This window comes from Lontra canadensis, unplaced genomic scaffold (assembly GCF_010015895.1).
Source record: "Lontra canadensis isolate GAN:19392208 unplaced genomic scaffold, GSC_riverotter_1.0 scaffold111, whole genome shotgun sequence".
In the NCBI taxonomy this organism is placed as follows: Eukaryota; Metazoa; Chordata; class Mammalia; order Carnivora; family Mustelidae; genus Lontra; species Lontra canadensis.
The window spans coordinates 745,819-760,791 of record NW_022631105.1 but is presented as its reverse complement, the minus strand read 5'-3'; the positions used below and the strand labels follow the sequence as shown (position 1 = coordinate 760,791).

At 51.2% G+C, this 14,973-nt stretch overlaps 1 protein-coding gene across 1 annotated transcript in view; it reads right to left on the bottom strand.

Annotated features, from left to right (window-relative positions):
* PTPRN2 (protein tyrosine phosphatase receptor type N2) overlaps positions 1 to 14,973 on the bottom strand; it is a 710,237-nt gene that overhangs the window by 474,030 nt on the left and 221,234 nt on the right. Inside the window, exon 4 of the mRNA XM_032840229.1 lies at positions 592 to 694. Within this exon, the coding sequence (XP_032696120.1) occupies positions 592 to 694 (103 nt within the window). The remainder of the gene's footprint in view (positions 1 to 591; positions 695 to 14,973) is intronic.

Genomic DNA, 14,973 nt, shown 5'->3' with positions numbered 1-14,973 from the left:
TGCGGAATTTCCTTTCCACAGTCTGCGACCCTGAAGAATCTAGCACCATGGCTGAGGGGCGACAAACCCCAGGGCTCCCTGGCGTCTGTCTTCAGGACTGGGTTTCCTACCTTCCCCACATCTCCACTCCCTTCCCTCCAAGGCCCAGACAGGCATTAGGGACCCCTCCGAGTGCGCAGCGGGCATGGAATGAGGTCTTGCAGCTCAGTATTGCTTGCTATGTTCTGGCAATAGGAAAACCGTCATGACTAAATTCTGATTTTTGCACTAAAGTGAACATAAATTCTTATTGGGAAATGAGAAATCTTGACTTTTCTGCTTCCAGCCAAAGCTCTGAAGAGGCACGGCTTTCCAACGTTCGTGGGAAAGGGAGGGAAGGGCCGCGGGGACGTCCGTCATGAGGACAGCACCCGGCTCGAGGGTCATGCCAATGCGTCTTGGGCACCCGGGCCAGGACCCGAGGGAGAGGGCAGCACCGCCCGCCCCTCCTGCACTTTCCCACCCTCCGGACCATCTACGCCACAAAGACAACAGGTCCAGACAGACACAGCTCGGTGGGTCCGGGCTGCGGCCAGAGAGCCGTCTGCTTACCTGGCTGTGTCGGAGGCTTCCAGATGTCGTGGGTAGGCGTGGGGAAGGTCCGAGAGCTCCTGGGCCATCACACGCTGGGTGTAGTCGTCCTCCCACGTGAAGCCTGGGGGAGGTCGAGAGCCGCATTATCAACCCAGAAGCTGAGCTAAAGCCCTTATTTCTGTCTCAGGATAAACTGCTGCTATTTCAAAGTCTGCCCTCAGCGCCGTCAGCCACCCCCGTCTCCCTTACTGCGCTGTCACTGAGGTCTTCTCTTTACACAAGTCGCCGTCTTCCGAGAAAACGAGACCAGAACTAGGAGGGGCGTTTTGCCAGATGAGAAGCACAAGGCACGGGGTGCCATAGCCGGACGCTAGGAGCTGTCGCCTGGGGCACATTTCACTTGGAAGAGGGAGGTGTCCCCGTGAGGGATGCAGACGTTCTCGCAGAAAGGCTCTGGTCACCTGACCCAGATGAGCGCTCATTCCCCCACCACTGGGCCCCTAGCCTGCCGGAGAGCCACACAGTTGTAATGAAATAAGGGTATTGTTACTGTGAAGGCAATTATCACAGGGCTTAATGTGCTGTATCTGGGAGCCAATTACATTGTATTTATCCTCAAATGTTATGACAAAGAGCTTTATAACAAGAGCGAAGTAGTTACGAAGGCAAAATCCATGCGATTATGCATTAATTACATGCATTGCAGATCACATGATAATTATGCTCAGAATTACCAAATAACTCCCAAGAATAATTATTATGCAATTTGTACATTTTAGATCTTATGGTAACACTTTAGCACTTAGAACTACCCCATGCAATTATCCATAATTATCTAATCACTAAATATCATGTAATTACAGAGATATATTTTTATGCCCTGTTCAAAAACACATTACCAAAATCTTCAAATCAGGACGGCTCCGTGCCTGTCTGTGTGCGCGTGTGCGTGTGGGAGAGGGGGTCCAGACCTTGCTGCGAGAACCACATGTTCTGGGGAATTTAAAGAGCTCAGCTGATATAAGCTGCCTTCGTGAACACATTTGAATTCTTTCTTCAACTGCAAATCTAACTTTTTTTTTCACACTCACAAATGGCAAAATTCAAACAGTTGGAACATTTCTAAAACTCAAAAGGCACTACCCCAAAGGGAGGCTGACAGGAAAACTCACCAAACAGGCTGGCCTCCTGTGGCAATTTGTTCTACGCTGCTCTGCTTGAATATAACATTTAGAGAATGGGTCGCGGCAGGGAGATGCGCCCCACAGTCACTGTTACCCTCACTTAGGATTAACTGTACTTCGTAATAAGCACAAATCTTCCATTTGCCAAAAGCAACTAAAAAAACCGCCCATATGAAGTGTGTGCTCATGGGACTGCCAACCCCTGGTTGAAGACCCAGGAGCCTTTTCAGCCAAAAGCACAGTCGCAGTGTTAGCCTAATACCCAGCTCCGTGGATTTTGGAAATAAGCACAGTTTAAACACGCCATTCCAGGAGGGGGGGGGGTCTTAATACCTATAAGGAAACAGAAAAATCAAGAGCACAAAAGGAAGTTCCTAGTAAAAAAAACTTTCATCTATAAAATTTAAAATAATAAAACATCAATGGTATTTTTTACCTAAAGAGCAGAAAAGTCTGAGCTATGTCGATTCTGGGGTCCATGAGGACGCAGTCACAACAGTTGGCCAACTGACAAAGGTGCCATATACAGGCCATCTGGGAGGGGCCCTGAGCACCTAGACTGGCTTTGAAGCTTTCCTGGGAACAGGAAGAAACTGGGCTCTTGGATATAGAAACCAAAGCAACGCATACACTTGGGATCGGGTGTCCTCTCTGAACGCCTCTCGAAGGCCTCTTGGAGAAGCTAAGCCCTGGGAAGAGAAGACCTGCTTCCAGGAAGATGGAGAAGAGGTACTTTCCCCTGCCCTTCCCACCAGGCACAAGGAAAACCCTGGAGATGATGTGCACGGGAGGCTGTCAAGGGAGGACAGGACACAGGCTGCTTTCCTCCCAGGGATCAGAGGAGTCACACATCCGGGGTTCCCGGGGCTGTCCTCTGGCCTGTGCACCTCACACTGGAACTGAGGCAGCGACCTGGGAGCACCAAGGGCAGGTGAAACCCTGAGGTCACCTGTCCCCAGCCAGAGGGCCAGGAAAGGACTGATTCAGCACATTTCAGATGGTAACAGCTTTCCTCCCGTCAAATGCCACCAAAAAAAGCAGAGCCCACCCATGCCCATGCTAACAAAGACCAAGGGGGACCCTGCATCCTCTCTTATGAAACCAGAATGAGGCCCCTGACCTCCCCCTGACCCTGCCAGGGTCAGCAGAGCAGTCAAGTAGGGAGTGGGTGGCACACCCACCCCCCATGTCAGACCCCGCATGGAGAACACATGGGGAGTTCAAACTCCCCCATCCACTCTGCCCAGCATTTGGCCAAGACCCCTTCCTTCAGATGTCAGCAGAAATCTAGTGGGGAACCTGGATTTAAACCTCCATGTTCGTAAGAGAGACGCCCCTGTACACACATTTCCCCACCGCTTGGTCGCCAGCCTGCCTGCTCACCACCACATCTCGAGAATTTGTTCTAACTCCAGTCTGCCCGGAGTGGCTGGTATAGTGTCCGAAAAAGCTGTGAACCACAAGGCTTAAATGAGATCCAGAGTCACAGATAGAAGGCTAAAATGTTCAGGTTTCAACAGAAAATCAGTTGTCACACCAGAACTGGGACGATCTCGGTCTGCAGCCATGAACAGCAAGGCTGGAAGATGCCAGCATTGCCTGCCAAGGGTTGTACGGCAGCCTGAATAAAAACGTTTCAGTGAACAGCTATGAGCATACTTGAAAGAAATGAAAAACTAGAAGGCTTAGCAAAGGAGTAGGAAGTCTCAGCAAATAAAGAGAGAAAGAGCAAAATGGAAATACTACAAATGAAAAAGACTATAACCAAAATAAGCAGCTCAAGTAGCTGCACTAAATGGGAGGATGAGGGATGGAAAAACTCCTAAACCAGGAAAAAAACAGAAATCACCCAATTCCAACATCAGAGAAAAAATAGTCTGGGGGGGAGGGGAAGCATGGACAGAGTCTCAGGGAATGTGGGACTATGATAAAAGATCTAACATCCATATCATCAGAAGGGGAGACGAAGAAGGCAGGGCTGAAAGGGCATTTGGAAACATGATGGCTGAAAACTCAACTCTGGCAAGAGACAGAAACGTAAAGATTCACAAAGTTGAGCACCTGAACAGGGTAAACCCAATCTCCTCCAAGACACACACTTAAACTTCTGAAAACTAAATGCAAAGAAAAAATCTTGACAGCACCCAGAGAAAAATGACACCTTACCTATGAGGGAATCACAACCCAATGACAAAGGATTTTCCAACAGAAACCAAAGAGGCCACAAGGAAATCACACAACATTTTTCAAGTGCTGGAAGAAAGGAACCATCCTGAACCAGCCCTGAATCCTGAACATCTACCAATCCAGATACCCATCAAAAATATCCTTCAAGGGGACTCCTAGGGGGCTCAGTCAGTTAAGCAACTGCCTTTGGCTCAGGTCATGATCCCAGGGTCCTGGGATCGAGTCCCACATTGGGTTCTTTACTCAGCGAGGAGCCTGTTTCTCCCTCTGCCTGCCACTCCCCCTGCTTGTGCATTCCCCCTGACAAATACAGAAATAAAAATCTTTAATAAAAAAAATCCTTTGAGAATGACAGGGAAATTAGGACATTCTCAAAAGCAGAAAAACGAGACTACTGCTTACAGCAAACGTGCCCTAAACAAATTTATTTAAACAGAAGGCAAAGATGGAAGAAGGAACTTTGAAAGATCAGGAAGGAGAAAAGAATGTGGAAAGTAAAGGCGACTAGTTTTCCTTCTCTGGAGTCTTGTCAACTACGTTTGACTGCTGAGGCAGACATGACAACACTGTCTGTTGTACTTCTAAATGTATGTAGAGGAAACATTCGAGATAATTACAATAAAGAGAGGGGAAGAGCCATAAAGGGAGGTAAGTTGTCTACACCCTACTCTAACTGGTAAAATAACGACCATATACTGTGATTAGTTCTGTATATATAATGTGATATCTTGACCAACCACTAAAGAAGACTATCAAGAGATACACTCAAAACCCTGTAAGACAAATAGGGATTTCTAAAAAATTGTTTACATAACCCTAAAGGAATGCAAAAAAAAGAAAAGAGAGAAGAAAAAAAAAAAGATCAGAAAATAAATAGTAAAATGGTAAAATTAACATATCAATAATTACATTAAATATAAAAGGGCCATATATCTCAGTGACAAGACATTGACTAAGTGGATTAAAAGAGCATGATCCAACTATACGTTGCTTATATGAGACTCAGTTCAAATATAATGCTACAGAAAGAGATTATCACGCAAGCATCAATCAAAGGAAGTAGCGGTGGTTACAGTAATAACAGATAAATTACTCATTAAAACAAACAAAATTACCAGGGACAGAGAGATACTATATAATGATAAAAGAGCAAATCCCCAAGAAGACCTAGGAATCCTAAATATATATGCACCAAACAACAGAGCTGCAAATACGTGAAGCAGAAACTGGCAGAACTGAAAGGAGAAACAGACAAACCCACCATTACAGTCGGAGACTTCAACATCACTTTTTTAGCAACTGAACAAATAAAGAGAAAATCAGCAAAGCTGGGGAAGAAAACGGTCATCAATCAGCAGTTCTAATCAGCATTTATAGAACACTCCTCCCAAGAAGAGCAGAGCACACACTCTTCTCAAGCACCCACAAACATGGACTGAGATGACAGCCTGGACAAAGAAACAAATCACGGCAAAATTAAAAGAATCAGAATCATCTGAAGTGAATTCTTCAGTCACAATGGAGTCAAACTAAAAACTAATAACATATCTATAATAAGAAAACCTCCAAACACTTAGAAATTAAACAAGCTTCTCAATAATCCATGGGTCAAAGAAAATCCAAGGGAAAAATACTCAATGAAAAGGAAAATGCAACAAGAAAATTTTGTGAGACACAGTTAAAGTTGTGCTAAGAGTGAAATTTTTTGCACTAAATGTTCACATTTTTTTATTAAGTCTCAAATCAATCATGTAAATGTACATATCAAGAAGCTAGAAAAAGGAGAGCAAAATAAACTCAAAGAAAGTGGAAGGAAGGCAATAATAAAGACTGGAAATCAGTTTCATTGAAATCAGAAAAAAAGAAAAACAGAAGTCAGTGAAAACAAAAGCCAATTCCCCAAAAAGATCAGCAAAATTGACAAACTTCTAGTAAGACTGACAAAGGAAAAAAGAAAGCAGTCACAAATTACCAGTATCAGCAACAAAACAGATGATATCAGTACAGACCCTGTAAGACCTCATAAGAGAAAAAACAGGTCTACACACATAAATGTGGCAACTTCCATGAATTGGACCAAGTCCCCCCAAAACACAAACTACCACATCTCACCCAATATAAAATAGATCATTTCACAGCCCTATCACTATTAAGGAAATTGAATTCATAATTTAATACCTCCCCAAAAAGAAATGTACAGACCCAGATGATGTCACTGGAGAATTTTACCAAATATTTAAGGAAGAATTAACATGAATTGTAGGCAGTCCCTTCCAGAATATGGATGAGGAAATAATCCCCAATTAATTTTATGTAGCTAAGATTAACCTAATACCAAAAACAAAGACCAAAGAGAGAGAAACCTATAGGACAATATCCTTCATGAATATAGACATAAAAATTCTTAAGAAAGATATCAATACATAATAGCCAGTGATACATAAAAACAATTATATCATGGATTTATTCCAGATAAGCAAAGCTGGTTCAAAATTCCAAAATAAATCAAAGTAATCCAACACAGTAATAAGCTAGAAAAAAATCACATGATCTTATCAATGCAGAAAAAGTATTTGAAAACGTTCAGCACCCATTCATGATGAAAACATCTGAGAAGAATGGGAATTGAGGGGAAACTCATCAACTTGATAATGAACATCCACGAAAGCCTACACTTGACATTGTAGCTAATGGCGAGAAACTGGCTTTCCATCTACGATCTGGAAAAGGCAAGGATGCTTCCCCTTCACCACTCTTGTTCAACAGAGCCCAAAGCTCTATCCAGTGCAATAGGACAAGATAAAGGAAAAAAGGCAAGCAGATCAGAAAGGAAGAAACAAAATTATCTATTTCCTGGTGAGGTGATTTCTATGTGGAAAATCCTGATGAATCTTCAACATGCTTCTAGAATTAATAAGTTGTTTTTCTATAAACCAGCTATGAACACATTGACACTGAAATTAAAACAAAATACTATCTACAGCCCCTCAAGACATTAAATGCTTAGGTGCAAATGTGACATGCACCGGGCTTGTGTGCTGAAAACCACACAGTGTAGATGAGAGAAATCAAAGACCGAAAGAATGAAAGTCATGCCACATTCATGAGTCAGAGGTCTGAACACAACAGTGAAGACTGGTGTACGGGTCCCACACAATTCCTGTCAAAATCCCGGCAAGACGCTTTGCAGATACAGACAAGCCGTTTACACGGTAGAGTCACAGGAGCTGGAACGACTGGGGAAAGAGGAAGAAAGCAGGAGAAACGAGGCTACCGAATTCCGAGTCTTAGGACATAAGCACCGTAATCAAGACCGCGTAGCATCAGCAGAGCAAACAGGTCAATAAAACAGAAGAGACCCCAGAAATAGACCCATACAAATGGGCCCGGTGGGTTTTGACAAAGGTGCAGAAGCAACTTAATGCCTGAAAACCTGCCTTTCACCAAGCGGGCAGGAGCTACTGGACAGCCAGAAACACAACCGGAGCCTTCACCATCAGTCTCATGATTTACACACAAAAACTACCAAGTAGATCGTGGATCTAAATGTAAAATGTAAAACAACAAACATTTTGGGAACAAAAACAAAAGACAATATATGAGACCTAGGGCTGCACAAAACATCTTTGACTCCGCACCAAACACCCGCAGAGGGATGGCTGACTGGACCTTGCCGACACTCTCAGGGAAGACAAGGAAAGGCCACGCAGCCAAGAAGGGACCAGTGCCTGGAACGTGGAACTCTCAAACGTAAAGATTAAAAACGTCCAGTTAGAGAAAGGCTCAAAGACACAGAGGGACATTCCCTCAAACAGGATGTACAGATGACAAACAAGCTCATGAAAGGTTGTCCAGTGTGGTCAGCCGTCAGGGAAACGCAAGTCGAAACCCGCAGGGAGAGGCCGCACCACCCCCAGGAGGGCTAAGCGAGAAACGCCGCAACCCCGAGTTCTGGCAAGCACGTGAGCGTCTGGCTCACTTCTGCATTTGCAGGCGACCGTGAAACAACACAGCCATTCTGGAAGACCGTGGGCAGTTTCCTAAAAACTAAACAAACACGCTTCATACAGACCAACAACTGACCATTTGCCATTTATCCCAGAGAAATGTTCACATAAACACTTGCACACAAATATTAGAAGCAAGGCCAGAGATCCTTCCGGGGGCATCTGTCTAACAGACTACGGCCCGGCCCCCTGTGCAGGGGTCCTCAGCAACAAGACCGAGGGCTGAGCTACCAACGCCGCCACAACCCGGGCGGGTCCCCAGAACACTGCGCTGAGTGAGAAGAGCCAATCCAAGGAGGTCACATGCCACACGACTTCCTCATACATCACCTACTCCGCTGTTCTCAATCAGGCACGGGACACCTGAGAACGGACACGACCCGTGACCTTTACCAGTCACAGTCTAGTGCTGACTCGGATGGGCACATAATCAGCTAAGATCCAAGTCAGGGTGTGATGAGTACATCACAAAGCAAACGGTTACAGGCATAGAGAAGGTAAGAGGTTCATTTGGGGTGGAGAACTAGGAAAAGCTTCGAAGAGAAAAGTGGTCTCTGAACCAGGGGAGGAAGGACAGCTAGAAGTCTAACAGAGGGCAGGAGAGAGTGAGAAAGACGTGAAGGTGGTGCAGTCACGTGCTGTGCCTCAAGAACAGCGCACGGCCCGGGAAGGCTGTGAGTCTGTGAAGGGGCAGGAGAGGGGGTCAGGGGACAGCGTGTGGTCCCAGGACCCCTTGGATCCCAGCTCAACTGGGATTTTGCATTCACTGCGGAGCCATAAAAGCTTTCAACATAAGCATCCAACTGTGTCTTGCAAATATGACAAAAATAACAATGAACATAACAAAAATTATAAAATTAATATCTACCTACCGAGCCTTAACCATGGGCAGACCAGGCCCTGTTCTCAGTGCTTCCTGTTTTAATCCTCCTGCTCTGTGAACACAAGCTGAAGGCAGCCGACAGAAGGCGACAGGTGTACACACAGCCCACCCGGGGGATACAAGGCCACAACGCAGTCACTGGTAATGGGACAGCTCACGAGTTTTCAGAAGCGGGACCGGAAGCAGGATTATCAGCTATACCCGGGGGGTAGTGGTGCAGGGGTCACGGTCAAGGTTGGCAGCCAGGTGTACTGGCCGGCCCGCTGCAAACAGGCGATCCCAAAGGAGGGGGAGGTAGGGAGCACACCAGCCCGGGGGGCAGGGCCCGTGTTTGTTTTCCAACAGGATGAATCTGGGGATGGAGGCAACGGACACAGAGAAGGCGGCAGGTGCATAGATGGGGCTGGGAGCGGAGCTGGAAAACACAGCAGGTGGAGGAGGAGATGGTAGAAGGGGCCACAGACCCTGCTTCTAAGCAATGAGTCAGCCAACGACAAACCAAATCCAAAACAAGGAAGTTCAAGATACCGGGAGAAAGCAAGACAGCAGCCTGCGGTCCCTGGGCCCGTCGTGTCCGGAGAAGGCACGCATCTGGCGGGGACACAAAATACCACTCACCCCAACCGTATGTTGGCACTCCACACGCAGCCTGTCCCGCCTTATCCTCTTCCCTCTGTGCCACTCCACTTCTTATGACTTCCCATGACACCCTCGGACTCTCATGGCCAAAAATACTCCTGCCAGTGGCCGGCCTGTTTGAGGGACTGTGCCAGGCCGAGGAGCAGAGGAGCAGAGCGGGGCGAACGAGCTCTGGAAGGGTTTTCGTAGCTCTGCTACGTTCTGCTGAGAGCTTCCAGGAGGCGTCCCCTGCCCTGAGCAAGTGCCGGAAAGCCAGCCCCAACGGCAGCCGTCCCAACTATCCCTCCCACTGCGTGCGGCGTGTAGAGAAACGGGAGTCTGGGAGACCAGCCAGCAGGGAATGGGATGGAGAGGGGAGAATCCGTCCAAGGAAAGAGGCATGGACTCTCCTCTGTAAGTTTTGGGAGAAGGATCCCGAGGGCTCTGCCAGGGGATGAAAGCCGTGCAGGGTGGAGACAGCCAGGAGGAGACTGTCCCCAGGGGTGAGGGAGAGGAGTTGTTTCAAACTGGGTAACATCCAGAGAGGAATCAGAGTGCCCGGAATCAGAAATGAAATCAGCTGGCATTTTATCTCACGGGGGCCACAGCCGTGGGGTCCGTCAGCAGAGCGTGAGCGGGCAGGTTGAAGGACGAGATGGGGCAGATGCGGGCCTAACCTGTTCGCAGGGTCCAGGGAAGACACGACTTAAAATCACAGAGCGACCCCGGTAAGCTAGTGCCTTCTCTCACCTCCAGCAAGGAGGGATCTGGTGACAGCACCAAGGAGGACCCCAGGTAGAAAGAGAACGTCTTCTCAACAGGACGGTGTGAGGTGGGGACCAGGGCAGTCAGCAGGGCTGCCCCTCACGAGCAGGAAGGCCGCCGTGCGGTCCGGCCCGTCAGCCTGGAGTGAGACCAGGGAGCACCAGTGCCAGGCTGGGTCAGAGGCGGGTCTACCCGGGTGTTCACAGCCCGAGGAACAGCTGGAAGCAGCACTAGGAGGTAGGAAGACTGTTGAAAGTCACACAGGAACCTCTACATCCAAGACTTTCAAAGACGGTGTCACTGTCAGGGATGGTTCTCTCTGTCTCTCTGGAAAACCTTCTCAGAGACGGTTTACAAACCGTGCAAGAAATCAGTCTAGTTTGTACATTTTCCCAGGGATTTTCCGACTGAAAGCAGTGTGACCGTCAACTTAATTTGCTGACTTGGTCGTGACCAACTTTGGTCCCACTTGGCACCGAGTAACTTTACTCCCCCACAGACCTGCCAGCCAAAGACCCCGGCACCGGCAGTGCTTGGACGCCCGTTCGTCGGGGAAGAGCCCAAGGAAGGACTGTGAGTTCTCCGCAGGAAGAGGCCTCTTTCCAGGGCAAATTCTTTGAAAAGTGAAGTATCTTACGTGGATACATTTCACATGCTGGTGTGTTTGTTTAAAGTGTCTGGGGAGGGGCCACCTGGGGGCTCAGCAAGTTGGGCGTCTGCCTTCAGCTCAGGTCACGCTGTCCTGGGATCGAGCCTCGGCTCAGGCCCCTGCTCAGCGGGTGTCTGTGTGTCCCTCTCGCTCTGCCCTCCCCCCACTCGTGATCGCTCGCGAATAAATAAAATCTTTTTAAAAGTTAATTAATTGATGGACTCCATGTCCAGCATGCCCACGCTGCTCTGAGGTGCACCTTGCAGAAAGCAAGACCACAACAGATGCGGCCACAGCCGGAGTCCGTGGCCTCCGCAGCAGACGGGAGGACGCCACTGACCCGCCCAATGCAGGACTTGCCGTATAGACGCTTCACCCTGCGCCAGCCTGACCGTTAACGGAGCACAACAGAGCCCGTTCGTCACGGCACAGATGCCAGTGGAACACTTCCACCGGCCGCCGCTTCGCTTAAGATGCAGAGAGGACGCCAACAACGCAGAAGCGGTGACGCCTTCCGGCTGCGGAGCAGATGCCGACCGCATTCCCGCCGGTGCTGAAGCAGAAGCTTCACTAACAAGGAGAAACTGGGCCAGAGCACAGAGCAGCTGACCCCATCTCCGTCTTGTGCGCGAGTGTCCTGCACGCACGTGTGCGAGGGAGACGCTATGCTTGCCACGCGCCACGCTCCCCTGCGAGGGACGCGGCCGCCCACTCGCTCCCAGAGGCGCACACACACAGAACTTTGTATGATCGGGACTTGCGGAATATTCGGGAAAACAACGATAAAGTCAGGAACACACCCACTGTTCAGTGTCCCGACCCGTGAAGACGTGATGGAGGGAAGATGTGTTCCTGCTCCCGCTAAGGGACGTACGTTCCCACAGACGGGGACACGGTAAGTACGAATTCACAATTAAATGAGAAAATGCTGGTCTGTGGTAAGTGCTGTGAGGAAAGCAAACCTGTGATGGGTGAAGAGAGATGGGCAGCAGCAGACGGGAGGGCGGCGGGCAGGGGAGCGTGGTGGGCGGGTGAAACGTGGTGGTCAGGTAAACGCAGTGGACAGGGGAGCACGGCGGACAGGGGAGCACGGCGCACAGGACTCATTAAGAAGAGCAGGAAAGGCTGGAAGTGTGCAGAGGAGGGAGCAGCCAGGGCAGGGCTTCGAGGCGGAAGTGAGCCGGGCCAAGCACTCGAGCAGAGGGGGGCCGGGGGCAGGCTTAGTGCATGGGAAGGGACTGACATTTCAGGCTGGAAACGTGGGGCCCGTGGCAACACCTCGGGACCCATGGAGTGGAGGGAGGTCAGCAGGGGTGGCGAGAGGGGACAGTGAGAGACGCTGGCTGCTACCAGGGGTGGGCTGTGAGAAGCTGGAGCCCGCAGTCCGGGGACCAGTGGTGAGGTGAGGAGGGAGACACAGCGGCAGCCAGAGCCTGGACAGATCCCAGGTTTGGGGCTGAGCAGCAGAGGGTCTAGTGACGCCAGGCCCAGGAGCGGAGAGACGGGCAGGGGCCTCGGGCATCTTCTAGGCAAGGCAGCACGCGGCCACAGTAAGAAGGTCGCGGCCCCTGGGGCCCGCACGTCCCGACCACCCTCCCGGCGTGCTTTCAGTCTGCCCCAGGCCCCGTCCCTCTTGACCTGACCCACTCAGCTTCTGCGCCCTAGGAAGGCCTGCTGGCCAGAACCTGTTTTATTTGACACCCCAGGTCTTCGTCACCACCCCGAGACCTCTTTCTTTCAGCTCCTCAGGGAGAACCTGCCCAGGACTACGCTGCCAGGTGGGAGCAAGGGGGGAGCTGTGCCCACGGTCTAGTGACAGGCGTGGGCTCAGCTGGCCTGGCGTGTCCAGAAAGAGGGACCCCCGTGCAGGTCTTAGTAAGGAAGGTTGTCTGAAGAGCGACAGAACCCGGGAGCCAGGGCCATGGGCTGCAGGACGAAGACGGGGTCCGGATGTGACACCAGAAGCAGCACCTTCTGATGACGGGTCTCTCCAGAAGGACAGGTGGCAGCAGGTGCGCGTGAGCTCAGAGACCCTTGGGGGCTTCGAGGGAGCAGGGACGGGGTGCCAGGCTGACGTCCCAGGCTGGGCTGGCCCTCGAGGCCTCGGTTGGCCTGGGTGGGCTCCGCGCATGTGTGCTGAGCAGGACTCACGACCTTCTCCAGGCTCTGTCACAAAGCGGGGGTCCTCCTGCGTTGTGGCCTGATAGCAGGATGGTGCAGACACCTCCTGATGGAAAAACGCACGGCCCAGTCCCCCCTGGACTTGCCAGATGCCCGACCAGAGAAGCGTAGGCGAGTCTGCTGTCCTGGAAGGACACGGGGCGCCCTGTTCTCCCAGACTCTCGGGAGCTGGGGGACTCTTCTCTCCTCTCCGTGCCCGGGGCTGTACTTCAGGCTAGAAGCCGAGAGCCCCTCATGGAGCAGCACCCCGGCCCCTCACACCTGCGCCACACATCGCTGACGCCTCCCTTCACCGTCAGGACGGGTCGGAGGGCGTGCAGTGGGCCTTCTGCCCCGAGCTCAGCCCCGGGTCAACACCGGGACGTGACCGTCTTTCAGAGGCTGCTGCCGTCGCCCACCGCACACTCGTTCCATCTCCCAGTGCCATCTCCAGAGCTCGAGGGCACGTCGACGGTGTCCGCGTCATTTCACAGGTTTCTCCTAGTGACGGCCACAGCCCCGCCTGGGCTGTCCCGTGCAGTCGGTCGCGTTTCTAGCTGCTTCCTCCCCCACCTCTGCACACAGCTAGGGAGGAGGAGCCCGCCAGGCCCCAGAGCGAGGAAAACGGGCCCTAGTTCTCTGCCAGCCACCCCGTGCTGCAGCCGCGGGGGCTGCAGGCCTGGAGGCAGTGGGGACAGGCCCTGAGCGGTACGGTCAGAGCCGGGGGCCCTAGGGCCGCTGAGGCTGCCGTCCACAGACCCTGGTGCCCCAAAAAGGAAGCGCGATGATCCCTACTGGTTCGAGGCGAGAGAGAAGTCACTCGCTGCAAACACAAGGCCCGACAGGTGCCACACACCTCTGGAGGCCTGAACAGCGTCGTCCTGTCATAAGAAGGCCGTGTCTGCCTCCGGCGGAGGCTGGCCTCTCCTAGCCACAGGCCACGGTCAGATGGTGCGGAACATAAGAGACGGGGGAAAGCACACAAAACCAGCGGATCGGTCCTTTAACAAGGATAAGGAGAGAGAGAAAGCGGGAAAAGGAAAGGGGTTCAATGTGACTGAACAGACTCCACGCGGAGGCAGAGGGCCACCGTGTGGGAGCAGCTGCCGCGACCGAGGGCAGGCACCTGTCTCCTCCGACTCCGCATCCCGCGTCCTCGCTCTGCCAGCGCCCACCCAGCCGGGGGCACAGCCGTCCGACGGACCAAGGAGAAAGAGTCCATGATTCTGGACATCTCTCCTTACTCTCTGCCGCTCGTATGGGAGAGTGGAGGGCAGGCTGAGGCCGCGCGTCCCGGTAGAGGCCTGGCCAGACCCCAGGAAGCGCGTCAGGACCCAAGCACACCATGCTGCTGGCAGGGCACAGCCTCAGAGCAGGCGCTTTCGTGCCCAGAGACCCCAGGGGATCCGGGCCTCCAGGCCAAGCACCGGCAAGCGCCCCAGGACAGCCTTCAAAGCTTCCCCAACTGTGACCTTGTCTAAATCCTTCCAATGTTGGGTTGATTCTACCCCCACAGCCCCAGCTTTAGTCATAATTCCTTCTGTAATGGATTTGTTGACACACTTTATCTTTATTTATTTTTTTTAAAGATCTTTTCATTCATTTGACAGGCAGAGACCACAAGCAGGCAGAGAGGCAGAGAGAGAGGAGGAAGCAGGCTCCCCGCTGAGCAGAGAGCCCGATGCGGGGCTCGACCCCAAGACCCTGAGATCATGACCTGAGCCGAAGGCAGAGGTTTAACCCACTGAGCCCCCCAGGCACCCCAAACTTTACCTTTAAATTAAAATCTTCCACTTCCCGATACAGACTTCAAAGTACAAACCATCCCGCCTACACTCAGTCATGAAGAACTTGCGTCCTGAAATGTTTACTCCCTTTGGCTTTGGTCTGCCTCCGTCTCTCATATCCTACCCTAATCTTGCAACTGACTTTAAATTAACCTCCCAC